The sequence below is a fragment of the Hyla sarda genome, chromosome 1, assembly GCF_029499605.1.
Source record: "Hyla sarda isolate aHylSar1 chromosome 1, aHylSar1.hap1, whole genome shotgun sequence".
In the NCBI taxonomy this organism is placed as follows: Eukaryota; Metazoa; Chordata; class Amphibia; order Anura; family Hylidae; genus Hyla; species Hyla sarda.
Genome location: NC_079189.1, coordinates 364,556,538 through 364,571,532, shown reverse-complemented (window position 1 = coordinate 364,571,532; position 14,995 = coordinate 364,556,538). Strand labels below are relative to the sequence as shown.

At 40.8% G+C, this 14,995-nt stretch overlaps 1 protein-coding gene across 2 annotated transcripts in view; it reads left to right on the top strand.

Annotated features, from left to right (window-relative positions):
* Positions 1-14,995, top strand: part of APBA1 (amyloid beta precursor protein binding family A member 1) — a 179,017-nt gene that overhangs the window by 95,012 nt on the left and 69,010 nt on the right. For both annotated transcript variants that reach the window (XM_056523056.1, XM_056523055.1), the window contains exon 2: positions 8,718-9,909. In XM_056523056.1, the coding sequence (XP_056379031.1) occupies positions 8,755-9,909 (1,155 nt within the window). In that variant the 5' untranslated portion in view covers positions 8,718-8,754. The remainder of the gene's footprint in view (positions 1-8,717; positions 9,910-14,995) is intronic.

Here is a 14,995-nt window from a genome sequence, read left to right as displayed (position 1 = left end):
TTGATGGCTGGAGCAGGTAAGGGGGCAGCCATGTTGGATGATTGAATCCCGCAGCAGTGCCGCGGGCGTTCCGATCATCCATTTAAACTGCCGCAGATGCCATGATCTATATTGATCATGGCATCTGAGGGGTGATGATGTCTGCCATTACCGGCGGGTCCCTGGTTGCTGATAACAGTTGGGACCTGCTGTGCATGATGCGAGCACCGCTCCGGTGCTTGCGTCATGTACAGAATGTAAAATTTCATGTGGTTAAAAAGGGGTTAAAATTGTCCTTTTCTGACCTTATAACACCTATTTTTTTCCTATATGGGGCTGTATAGGGGCTCATATTTTGTGCCATAATCTGTAGTTTTTGTTGGTACCAGTTTTGTTTTGATGGTACCAATAATTTTTTTCTTGTATATGAAATGGACAAAAATAAGATATTCTAGACTTTTTTTTATGTTTATGCCAGTGACCGTGCAATTTGATTAAAATTATATTTTAATTAAAAATTGAGTAGGGAAATCCCATACAAGGAAAAGTCCAGCACTCCGGAGAGATGAAAAGTAAAACGTATCCTTTATTATAAATCCATAGATATAAAATCACAGCAGGCAGTATAGGTAAAAACACTGACTGATCACATGCCTTAATAAAGGATTGACACAACTCTTACTACCATTGGATTAGTGTGTGATTGGTGTGTAATTGTTGTGTGCAGATGCGCACATTGGCCCTCATTTTCTAAAGTCCAACCGACTTTCTCGGTTATTGCGCCTAAATTTTAGTCGCAACGTATGTGCGACTATTTATGCGACCACATTTTAGTCGCACAACCGACACTGTAGAAAACACTCGGAGTGTTTTTTTTTCACTCTGAAATGGACATGTTTTATGCAAAAATGGGCGTTTTACTGACAAAAAAAACAAAAAAAGCTCGGAGTACTTCAAAAATCACTCGAGAAAAAGTGTGAGTTTGCCTCACACAATAACCGTCAGCCAAGAGGCCGAGTCAAATTCCAAAAATGGATTGATTTCTAACAAGGGACTGTTTACCATTGTGTTTTTTTGTGAAAGTAACTTGTTTTATAACCTGAAAACATTTTGTACAGTTCAAAACTTTTATGAATAAAATATTGAATGCTTCTGTGATAGTTAATGTTTATATATTTTTTTCTTTTTACAACATTTGCAATATTAGGTTTAAATCAATTTAACACCCAAGCTGATAAACAAGGATAATTGTTGTAATGATTGAAAAATTATAACACATGAATACTTTTCATTCATGAAAACATTTTTAAACAAACAAAGTCTAAACCATTTTGACCATTTCTTTAGCTCGGAGTTTGTGCGATACCATTGACTCGTGCGACACAAAAAAATGTGCGACAGAATAGTAAATAAGCCTGAAAAAAAGACGAGTGATATTGAAATCACTCCAGAATAAACACTCCACTCTTAGTAAATCAGGGCCATTGAGTATCTAACGTTACTTGGTTAGAATGAGAGCTAAAGGGATCACGTGAGCGGGACTAAGGTCTCTCATCTCACGACATTTGATTTCAAAGTACCGGTGGCTACCAGAAGTGATACAGGCGTGCGCACACGCCATGACAGCCAGAACAACGTGTTGGGGGTAAGTTCACCTTCCAGGCATTACCGCAATTAGATTGTGTATATATATATATATGTGTGTGTGTGGTGTGGGGACAGTTCTAGCACAACATCCCTGAGGAAGTCGCTTGGCGATGGAACGCGTGGGGCTTCGGTGTGACCCCGTCCATTTTATAGGAAGTTCACCAGTGTGGATGTCCATCTCTGTCTCTTGCCTAAGTATCTTTGTGGTATTATGATATATTAACTCTGTGATATTATCTGTGGATATTGATGTGGGACAGGTATTAAGACATCTTCATACAATACTGTTATTTTGTGGATATAGAGTGTGGTATTCAGGACGGGGTCACTTACCTGTGGGAGGGGGTTCATGGCCGCTCTCCAGGATTGTGTTATGCTCTCAATGAGCAATTTTAATTGATTTTAAATGTCCCCTTTGGTATATGCGTGACATGTAAATTATGTCTGTCTGTTGGATTAAATAATGAACTAGAAACTGTGCATTACCGTGTTTCCCTGAAAATAAACGCCCCCCCCCCCCCCTCCACCCGTCCATTGGGGCTGGTCCCGCAGCAAGTTACCATAATTGAGCCGGGGCAGGGACGTTGTCGCTTTAAAACGTGCGCGCGTATGCACGGCCGATGTCACGGACGTGTCCCTGCCCCCGGCTGCTAAGCAACAGAAGGAGATCCCGCCGCCGCCGAGAGCTGCAGCTTCCGTACAGTACAAGTTGCAAGTTGCGGACGCTACCGTATAAAGGTAGGGAAGTGCTGGTCTCCGCTGGGGATGAAATATGTACCGTAGTTTATTATGGCAGAGGGGTGGGGGGCACTGTAGGAGTGTGGAGGATGACGGGGGAAGGGGAGGATGGGGGGCTGTAGGAGTGAGGAGGATGGGGGGCTGTAGGAGTGTGGAGGATGGGGGGCTGTAGGAGTGTGGAGGATGGGGGGTCTGTAGCAGTGTGGAGGATGGGGGGCAGTGGCAGGATGGGGGGCTGTAGCAGTGTGGAAGATGGGGGGGGGGTGCGGCATCCTCCACACTGCTACAGCCCCCCCATGTTGTTCAAGGTACATACCGTAAATAAAATACCCTGAAAATAAGCCCTAGTGTGTTTTTTGTGACTAAAATTAATATAAGACCCGGTCTTATTTTCGGAGAAACACGGTATATTGTAGTGGCGTGCGCTTCTTTCAATGTTTATCTATCTTTTAGAGGTTCAGTTTAGTTTTTAACTGAAGTCTTTGCCTACATTCAAGTGGTAGAGCTGATATTTGGTTGCAAATCTGCTCAGGATTTGTTATGCAAAGAGCATGATTGATGCCACCTACATCAGGGTGGGTGCCAGTTACTAGTGTATAATAACACCCAAATAAGATACCAATTGTATATAGTATATTCAGCTTATATCCAGAATGATGTGAGTCAGCTCCATTACTCTTGTAGTCGTCATCTCATGCTTGTGCAAAATATTTAAATCCCATTGACACAGGAAAAACAGCATCTTGACATGTTTCAGGCTAGAATAATAATAATGATAATAATAATAATCATTGAGTTTTTCCTGTGTTGATTGAATTTTTATATTGGATAAATAAAGACTGAGGGGGAGCTTTATCAAAAACCTGTCCAGAGGAAAAGTTGCTGAGTTGCCCATAGGGACCAATCAGATCAAAAGGCCTTTTCAAAAATGTAAGACACAATCTGATTGGTTGCTATGGGCAACTCAGCAACTTTTCCTCTGGAAAGATTTTTGATAAATCTTCACCTGAGTTGTTAGCACCAGCTTTGGACAATTAAGTGTTTTAATAGCATCCCAATGAAGTGTTTCATTTTCCTGTATTTTTGTCCAGTATTTTTTTAAATGTGTCAGTTGATTCAAAATGGATAATGTCAAGTTAGCAGACTATTGGTTTAAATAAGGCATATAGTAAAAATAATTTTGAAGAAATTGAGCTTTAAGATATGTGTGGACACAGAAGAACCTCTTTAGGGTTTACGGGGTATTCTAGCCAATAGCTTTCCCCAGCTAGGTGATAAAAGTTTGATTGGTGGGTCCCAAATCCCCATTCCCACCAGCCATACTACTGTAACTAGGAGAAGTTTGCATGGGCCAACAGTAGTCCATGTACCCTGACAGAAACAGCACTATGCTAATGTACTTTCAATGCAGAGGCAGGGCACATGTATGACTGTTGCTTGATTTAAAATCCGTCTAGCCGCAGTCATGTTTCTGGAGGGGAAACATGGTATCTAGTAAATGCATTTGGTTGGAATACCCTTTTAAATGCCCATCTTCAATTCAACAAACCTTGTATAAGTCAAGAGAACATAAAAATGTACGAAAATTCGGAATGCATATATCTTATCAGGGGAAAATGCTTCCTTCTCCTCTTATCAGACCCCCAGCTCACTAAGAGATCAGTTACATTCTGCCCATACAAGTATATGAAGTGGGGAGGTGTGAGAAGTGAAATGGGAGGGAAGTGAGTTCAATATGCAGAGGCAGAGACAAACATAGATGCAATAAGACAACTTTATGTATTAGATCTCACCCAAAGTCATTTACAGCTTAGACTGCTCATTACTGCTCTGTAATGTCTTCTATGCTGCTTATGATTCTTAAAGGAGTACTCTTGCAAAAATCTACTTACCCCCTGTACACAGGATAAGTAGCTGAACGTGGAGGGGATGACAACGCTGGGGCCCCCCGCTATCTCATGGGATCCCAGCGCTCTCATTCAAGAGCGTGTGTCGTCTACCGGTACGCGCACCATTCATTTCTATGGGAGCGCCGCTGATGCCTAGAGCTGTACTCGTGCTTTTTCAGTGCTACCATAGAAATGAATGGAGTGCGTGCCGGCAGCAGCACGTGCTCCTCACTGGGCGCCGAGTCCTGTCTTTGTGATCATGGTGATCACGGAGAATATACATTTAGGGTAGGGTCACCCGTGCTGTATTTTGCTGTGTATTGTGCTGCTATGTATTTTTCTGCCCATTGAAATCAATAGGTAGCAAAATCAGCTGTAAAAAAATATGCAGCAAAATATGGCACATGTGACCCTACCCTAAGGATGTATCCACACATACAGTATACTGAGCATATCTGAGGCAGAGGTTTTTAAGCTGCAGATTTCAATGTAAACTAAATGACTGAACACTGCATCAAATCTTCAGCTTTGCATCTACTCTTAAAGATACAAAATTTGATATTTGTTCATTTTAAAGGTGGAGCTTCATATTAATGATATTTGCACTTTAACTAAATAATGTTTTGTCTTTAATACTCTGTTCACACAGTGTACCTTTAGGTGTACTTCATAATAATAATTTTAAAAAAGCGTTCGTAAAACCAAAGAAAATTTTCAGCCATTTTTGTAAAATGAAATTTAGAAAAATGTCATTTTTTAATATACTGTGTGCACAGACAGCACAGACAGCCACTTTCCCATAGACTTACATAGAGCGCATTCATTAAGCAAAAACAGACGCATTTCGTTTTTATAAAATACAACTGAAAGTACACTGTGTGAATGGAGCCTTAGACGTAATGGTAAAGTATACTTCTAGTAAAATTATTGGTGTAGTGCACCCAAGGCTGCGACTATAAACATCTTCTGTAGGGGACTGTACACATTTTAAAGCAGGTATTCTTGCTTTGTGCTCATATTCAATTATTTTTCAATATCTGTTTTGAAGATTTCAACAAAATAACTATGGTGAACAAAACACCCCTGGGTTCAGTGAGTCACTCTTAATGTCTCCGGCAGCAAGGCCATCTATATTTTATGGGTCCGTGTACTGCTATCTCTTTCTGGCATGGGAATCAATCAACTATGTGAGTGCCCCTACTGGAACGGTAAATCAGGCTGGTAGTGCAAATCGGGCAATTTGTCATTATACAGCACTCAGCTGCCTTGATAATACAGCCAGGCAATCGTGTGCCAAATTATATTTAATCTAGTGTTCCTTCACAGATATTATACTTATGTTGCATGTGCGTCAATATATTTACTCTTGTTTCCCTATAATATTACAGTGAAAAAATGTAGAAACAAATCAATAGCTGTTTTCCTCCAAAACAAAGACAACAGAAATAAAACCTAGTGACTATCATTTTAATATTTGTTTACACATAATCTTGCCCATTACTTTTTTTTTAATAACTTTTAGCATTTTTACTTTTCTCCATGTTTTTTTTTATTGCAGATACAGTACATTACATATTATCACAGTACAGAGCTTTATCTGTTGCGAGTAAAGGTGACCATATACTTTCAATAAATGTTGACTGAATGTTCACGTTTAGCTGACAGTTATCTCTCCCACCCTTCCTGTACACAAGAACGTTCATCACAGCCAAATGTTAATGTTTCCTTTACGGGGAGGGGTAAGCTGCAGCCAGACCACTCTGGCATTGGCTTATCTCTCCCAGAACGATAGTGTATTCATCTATCAGTGAAGAGACGAGAGGCCTCATAAGTCTTAGACAGCCAGCTGAACCTATCGAAGGCATTTGTATGGGCACCTTACATTCATGGGATGAATAGAGAAAGAGAGAATTAATTACTGCATTTTTTTAAAGATGTTTTGATTCTTCATTAATTAAAGGGGTACTCCGCTGCTCAGCATTCGGAACAAACTGTTCCGAACGCTGGAGCTGGCGCTGGGAGATCGTGACGTAATAACTCCGCCCCTCATTACGTCATGCCCCACCCCCTCAATGCGAGTCTATGGGAGAGGGAGTGACAGCCATCACACCCCCTCCCATAGACTTGCATGGAGGGGGCGGGGTGTGATGTCATGAGGGGGCGGGGCTATGATGTCACGAGCTCCCAGCGCCTGCTCCAGCATTCGGAACAGTTTGTTCCAAACGCTAAGCAGCGGAGTACCCCTTTACAAGGGCTTTTTCAGGACTTTAATATTGATGATAAACCCTTAATATAGCCGATCTATCGCCGAGGTTCAATATGCAGTATCTCCACCATCGCCTAATAAGTGCCTCATTGCCCTTATTGACCTCATTGTAAGAGTCAAACTCCACAGAATTAATATTGATGGTCTATCCCAAGGATATTGCAGATTATACTGATGTCCGTCAGAATAGCCTATCCTTAGGATGGGCCACCAATATACATTTTCTGAGGTTCTATTTCTAGAAGCTCCACTGATCAGCTAAAAGGGCCACAGTTCTTTGGTGAGCACCATGTCCCCTTCATTGTCAGACAGGGAGACCCCAACCAATCTGATAGTAAAGGTCCATCATAAGGATAGGGCATGGCCTTTCCTAAGATGGACCATCAATATTGAATCAGTAGGGGGATGACTCTTAATGTATATCTATTATATATTCTCTATTTCAGAGATCTAAATTCCCTTCACCGTGCCATAGAGATAGAAATTCTGTCTGCCAGCAACTGAGGAGCTTACAGCATTCAGATTTGTACAGAACCTATGTGAATGGTCAACAATATGCCATATTGGTTTGTACTGATATAGGGAAACTCATTAGACTATGTTCACACAGAGTTCCTTTCACACTGGTACTGATGCATATTTCTTGCTAAAATTCATGCTAAAACCAACAGCAATTCACTTTCCGTGGCTGATTGTGGTTTTATCCACTACTGGCATGGGAATAATACGCTGAGAATTAATTTCATAATACGCTGAGAATTAATTTCATTTTATTTAGTCTAGTCATCCTACATACCATTGCATTGCCATCTGTATTTCAGAGCAGTCCTGCCACAGTTATGTAATGCAAATATATTTGTAAGTTCACTTTAGGTTTTGTCTTTTTATAGCTAGGTCTCCACACAGGTTTTTTTTCTGGCGTTTTTTGGAAAAGTGGATCCATCAGGAATGAGAAGTACAAGTCCTTCCTTTATATTTCCCATTCCTTTTCAATACACTATTGGCTTTGGCTCAAAAACTGCAGTGGCTGTTTTACAACAACCAACCATTTCTTATAGATAGATATGACATAGATAGCTAGATTGAGAGAAAGATATATAAGGTATATATATCTGAGATAGATAGATCAATATAAGGTTAATAGGTGCGATTGGGATAAATTGAAAGCTTAAAGGGGAACTTCAGTATATAACATCTTATCCCCTATCCACAGGCTGTGGTCGACACTCCCCCATCATGCATCTCTATGAGAGAGATGGCGATACAGTGCTCGTGTATCTCTGGCTCTCCCATAGAGATGCATGGGGGCATATAGACCACGACTTTGTGCGATGGTCGATAGTCTTCTTGCACAAAGCTGATATCGCTCTATGCACAAGGAGAGCTGAGGTGCTGGGCAGAAGATCGCGGGGGAATCAGGCAGTCGTCTCGTCGCAATCAGACACTTGTCCCCTATCCTATGTGTACCGGAGTTCCCCTTGAACTGGATAGATTACTAGATAGACACAAGATAATTAGATAGATAGATAGATAGATATAAGAGAGATAAAGAGTGACTTAGATGGATAGATACATAGATATATGAGAAAGTGAGACTTAGATGGATAGATAGATAGATAGATAGATATAATTCATTAGAAGTGACTGAGAAAATCGAACAATTTCCTTGACTATGTGAGCTGAGGATTTCTCATTTGAAGAAGAGTGTTTATTTGCTGCAGTCATTCTCTGGAATGGTTTGGAGCATGTGACAATCCTGTTTGTATCCTGCAGCGTCTAGAGCCTTCTGTGGGGAAAGTGTATGTAAGTAAATAGAAATGCTTTTAGTGCATTTCTCTTGCCTTAGGACATTTCCATGAATACATACAAGGCACAAAAGGTGCAGAAAAGGTAGGGGAAGCAATCTGTGGGATAATTGTAGTTTCTCTTCATTTTAGATAATTACTTATTTGTACTTAAAAAAAAACATGGAGGTTCTTTATTGTTTGAATTATTTTTATGCATCCTGTCCCATTGTATACTGCTCCTTCTTATACTGATGCTTTATTATCTTTTAGATTGAACAACCTGTCCTGGCAGCTTCATTACAATCTAATCGATATTAAAAACTTCTTTTGGATCCATATATATTTGGCTTGTAGAGTTTTTGTTTAACTTTATTATTGCTATACTCTTATACCTTTTTCTTTCTCTTTCAGACAAGATGTTAATACAGTAAACACCTGAAAATCTGCCATGAACCATTTAGACGGAGCACAAGAGGTGGAGGCGACTGATGAGCCTGCAAATGCAGACATCAATGAGTCCGTGGAAGCCGACCTTGAACTTCCAGAAGTTGAAGAAGAGCAACATCCGTACGCGTCCCCTAACTCACGGCATACAGCTGAGGAGCAGGATGGACAGTCTGGACAAGATGAAGAAGGAACACTTGCAAGATCTGCGAGTACAGAGAGTGGGTTTCACAATCACACAGATACTGCAGAGGGGGATGTCATTGCAGGACAAGTAGATGGATATGACCTTGAGAGAGCTCAGGAAAATGAGGATGAGAATGCCTATGCTGTACAGTACAGGCCGGAGTCTGAGGAATACACTGAGAATGCTGAAGCAGAGCATGGTGAGGTGCTACATAACAGAACTCTCCCCAATCACTTACATTTTCATGGTATGGACCAGGAGGAGGCTATTAACTCCGCTTACTCCGGTTATGTCTACACACACAGATTATTTCACAGGGGGGAAGATGAGCAATACGCAGAACCATATGCAGATTATGGATTGCAGGAGCATGTGTATGAGGAAATAGGAGACACTCCTGATCTGGACATCAGGGAGGGTCTCCGCCTTTATGAACAAGAGAGAGAAGAAGCTGACAATTATCGAAAAGAAGCTTTGGGCGCTCGTCTCCACCATTATGATGAACGGTCTGATGGAGAGTCGGATAGTCCTGAAAAAGAGGCAGAGTTTGCACCATACCCAAGGATGGACAGCTATGAGCAAGAAGAAGATATTGATCAAATTGTGGCAGAGGTGAAACAAAGTATGAGCTCTCAAAGCCTAGACAAGGCAGCTGAGGATATGCCGGAAGCTGAACAAAGTATGGACCTCCCTGACCATTCCAAGGGTGTTGGGCATGTAACTAATGGAAACCTCTCTTCTGCCTCCAAAACTGCTGCTAATGCAGTGGAGATGGTGCAAAGGTACAGTAAGGAAAAGCGTGATGCCATTTCACTGGCTATCAAGGACATTAAGGAGGCTATAGAAGAAGTAAAGACTAGGACAATACGCTCTCCGTATACTCCTGATGAGCCAAAAGAGCCTATTTGGGTGATGAGGCAGGATATCAGTCCAACCAAGGACTGTGATGACCAAAGGCCACTAGGTGGCGATGTAAGTATGTTTGGTAGCTACAGCACACCAGTCTTATTTATACATTCTGTTTTTTCTTTTACATCAAAACTTGATTTGAAGGTAAAATATCGTAATGTTTGCATTAGCAAATATAGTTGCCAGTAATAAAATCATCACTTTTCCAATATATTATGTTACACACACACAAATATATCTATATATAATATTATTTTATTATATATAAGTTTTCAGATCTTTTTACTTTGTTTTACATTTTATGTTGCAGCCTTGTGCTAAAATCAATAAAATTCTAGTTTTTTCCCCATCAATCTGCACTTAATAGCCCATAATGAAAATGTGAAAGCAAAAATGTCATATCCACATAAAGAAAAGAGTTTGTGACAGTCACTAACAGATAAAATCTACTTTACTGATATCGATCAAAGAATATACCAAAAGGAGAAAACTATTTCATGGCTAGCTGTTTCTTGGGCTGTGACGAATCGGCAGCTAGCTGTGTAGCGGCCATTGCCTTCTGACTTATCCTTTTGACCCATATTAATGAATAAAGGAGCTATCCATTGTTGAGTGCCACAAACCCTTTTTCTTTATGTGGATTTCGATCACTTGCTGTTTACTGTAGTTTGTGTAGTGCTTATCTATACACTTACTTGGTTGTGAAAACTAACGTTTAACATACACATAAGTATTCAGACCCTTTACTCAGTACTTAGTAGAAGCACCTTTGGTAGTGATTACAGCCTCCAGTCTTCTGCCAAAGGGTTTGCACACGTAGGCCCCTCCAAAGATATTGGACTGGGTTCATCTGCACACAGAATCTTTTAAACTCACACAGAGTGACCATCAGGGTACGTTCACATGAGCGGATTTTCTCAGCGGATTTTGCTGCGGATCCGCTGGTGAAGGCCCACTCTATGCTGTCTTTACATGTGCCTGCTCGTAGCGGCACTACGCCGGTACGAGCAGACACACTGTGATGTGCGAGTTGCAGTATACTTGCACATCGCGGGAGCTCTCTGCCTAGCTCAGAGCAGGGAGAGTGGCCGCGATGTGTGAGTACGCCGCGCACATCGCTGCAGTGTGTCTGCTCGTCGCGGCGTATTGCCGCTACTAGCAGGCACATATAAAGCCAGCATAGTGTGGGCCTTCACCAGCGGATCCGCAGCGTAAAATACGCTGTAAATCTGCTCGTGTGAACGTGCCCTTAAGGTTCTTTGTTACCTTTCTTACCCAGGCCTATGTGCTCTTTAGATCTTTCAGTTCAGCAAATATATTTGTACCCTTCTCCAGATCTTTGCCTTCACACAGTTCTTAGCGATTCCTCCAGATAACAATGGGATTATCAAGGGAGCTGAGAGAATTTCCAAACCAGAGTAGGGTAAAGAGGTATGATTTATTGCCCAGAATGCAACATGTTTTGCCACAAAACGGTTTGTACAACCGTTTCTGGTAAGCACTAAATCACTTTAAGCAGTTACCAATATTTATGGTAGTTCACCATGGATCACTTTTTGTTTTTATTATAGTCCAAACAGTCCTGTCTCTGAGTTCTACAGGCAGTTCTTTTCTCCTTGTGGCTTGGTTTTTGCTCTGATATACACTGTCAGCTGTGAGACCTTATATAGACAGGGCTGTGCCTTTCAAGATAATGTCCAATCACCTGAATTAACCACAGTTGACTCCAATCAAGGTGTAGAAACATCTCAGAGATGAAGAGAAATGGAGGGTCCCAGAGCTAAATTCAAAGTGTCTTAGCAAAGGGTTTGAAAACTTATGTATACATTACATTTTAGTTTTTCCTTTTCTTTAAAGCACAAGGCCACATCGTAATGTGAAAAAAGTGAAAGGGTCTGAAAACCTCTTTCAGAAGGTTTCATTGCAAAAAGTGGTCTTCTAAAAGAAATTGGCCACATTGCTAAATGTATGAGGGACTGGAAATCTGGCTCACCAAAATTAGAAAGATTTACCTCTATCTATCTATCTCTCTAAAACATATGGTTATAATTTACATTGAAGACACAATACACAACATAAATGTACAAGTCATAAATTCTTTCTATGTTTATATATTTGGTCTAGTTTGAACTGACCTGAATGAATACCTGTGTATCTTCAGAAATATGGCAGTGATGCATAGTTCTTTTAATAGCCTCTCTGAAGATGAGGACCAATCTGGGCAGAGCACATGTCAGGAAAAACATTATAAAACATGATGTTCATAGAGATAAAGTTCGGTAGCAGTGAAATATATCTGGAAATTGTGGTTCTGTAACCCACAATAACAACAGTGTATTTAAACAGAATATGCAAAATATAAAAGTGTTCTAACACTTGTATTCTTGTCCAGTCTGAATACTGTCAAGTCAGGATAAGGAACAACAAATGGCATACAGAACAGGTATATTTTGCACCACAAAGTTTTCAGTACAGAATGTACCATGAAGTAGCTTCAGTTTAAACATCTCTGTTATATAATGGTTTGCAAATTAATGTATAAAGGCTATATAAAAAAGTAATGAGCAGTAGCAGTGAAAAAGGAATCCGATCCTGGCGCTCACCCGTGCGGCAGCTTAATGCTATATATACAGGATCGTGCACTTAGCTGTCAATCCTCGTCTTTATGTTTGTTAAAAATTTTTCTTTATTAGATCCATTTAGAAGGAGGCAGGTCGGGTAGAAAATCCATCATTAGCCATTTTGCATCTACCTGACATTTTCTTTAGGCTTTTTTTGTCTCCGGAGTGCGAGACAGATTTCCCCGCTGATCGATGACCATGATATTGGTCGACGGTAATGGCCACAGTCGTCGTAGCTGAACGGTGAGGCGCGCTGTGGACTGTTGCTAAGGGGGGAAAGTCCTCAACGATCCACAGCGCGCCTCACCATTCAGCTACGACGACTGTGGCCATTACCGTCGACCAAAGGCGTGTCCAGGGGCTCGGATATCATCGATCAGCGGGGAAATCTGTCTCGCACTCCGGAGACAAAAAAAAGCCTAAAGAAAATGTCAGGTAGATGCAAAATGGCTGTCGCCTAAATGGCTAATGATGGATTTTCTGCCCGACCTGCCTCCTTCTAAATAGATCTAGTAAAGATAAATTTTTAACAAACATAAAGACGAGGATTGACAGCTAACTGCACGATCCTGTATATATAGCATTAAGCTGCCGCACGGGTGAGCGCCAGGATCGGATTCCTTTTTCACTGCTACTGTTCATTACTCACAGACCGTCCGGTCGGACGGGTGGATCCGAGCAGCACACCGTGGATTTCTACTTACCCACAACAGTTGGGCACCTTTAAGCTGCTTTAGGTGTTATGCTCTCAGCATAACACCATCAGGTGGGATCATTTCTTACGCATTTTCACCTGTTACTTGTACTAAGGATAACGGCACATAGATAGGCGCATTGTCCCTTTTTGTCTTTCATACTTTTCTATATAAAAAAGTAAATACAATAACAGTAAATCTCATAAATGAAAAATTATTATGTGACAAGGCAACAAAAAAAAATTGAAAAGTTATGCGGAATCCTGATAATTAGCAGCAGCCAATTACATTTTTATTATAGTTTGATTGTTTTGTTTATTCATTTATTTATTTATTTTTTGCTTTACCTATTTATTTTTTTGTTTTAAACCTTGTGCCCTCATAAAAGACTTTTGTGGTCATTTTAACTTTTTTTTGTACTAATTTCTCCTTTAACTAGGGCTGACGTATTAGGGTGGGTTCACACTACATTTTCTCCCATACGGGAGCGCATACGGCAGGGGGGAGCTAAAACCTCACGCTCCCGTATGCCTTCGTATGCCCTCCCATATGTCATTCATTTCAATGAGCCGGTCGGAGTGAAACGTTCAGTCCGGTCGGCTCATTTTTGCGCCGTATGCGCTTTTCCCCCCGCACCTAAAACTGTGGTCAACCATGGTTTGAGGTACGGTTGTGAAAGCGCATACAGCGCAAAAATGAGCCGACCGGACCGAACGTTTCACTCTGGCCTGCTCATTGAAATGAATGACATACGGGAGCGCATACGAAGGCATACGGGAGCGCAAGGTTTTAGCTCTCCCCTGCCGTATGCGCTCCCGTATGGGAGAAAACGTAGTGTGAACCCAGCCATATTTCCAGGGGGAATAGCGTGCATTGACACTCACTGGGGGAGATCCTCAAAGAATTTTGCGCCCCAAAAAATTTATTTTGCGCCGAAAAGTATGGAACACATTTTCAAAGAGCTTTGTGCCTCGGTTTACACTGTTCACGCCAGTTTTGTAAAAGTGGGCGTGTCCACGTATATTGTCTGCTTTACATGATATTTTCAAAGGGGTGAGAGTCCAGTTTACATAAAAAAAATAAATTCTAAGCTTTTTGGGTAAAAGGTATTATTTAAGTAATTATTAAAAAAAAGAAATTATTGAAAAATGTTATAAAAAAAAAAATATATATATATATTTTTTTTCTTTTTATTGGTTACTGCACCTGCACTCACATTTAAGCTCAGAAATGTTTTATTTATACAGTTATTGCTTGTCTGGGCACTAGTAACCATGGAATATTTCGTGAGATGTTTCCGCCAGAATTTTCTGGGATGAAAATTTGGCGCAAAAATCGGCAATTTTGGTGCCAAAAAAATCCAATATGGCTGCAACAAAAAAATTTTGGGCGCGAAAGGAAACAATAGTCTCGCGAAAATGAATTTTCACATATTTTCAAAGCAGCACAAAAGTTCCTTGAAAATGTGAGGATAAAAAAAAAAAGGTGTGAATAATATCGCTGGAACAGAAATAACTAGTTTTTGAGAATCTCCCCCACTGATGCTGAACTGATCTAGGTCTGCTCTTTCAACTACCCAGCACCTGGTGCCTGCATGTGTGCCCAGCAGTAAATAAGGGCTTTATATAAAGTGATTGGGAAGACAGGCATAATACAGCATTTCTGCCTTCCCTCTGGAGAGTCCTTTCCTGCATGTGCACGATGTCTGGGCATCAGCACACTCAGCAAGAACATTAAAGGGGTTCTCCGGTGCTTACACATCTTATCCCCTATCCAAAGGAACAAAGGAAAAATACAACAATGTCCACCTGTTTGTTCACACCTGCGTTCACT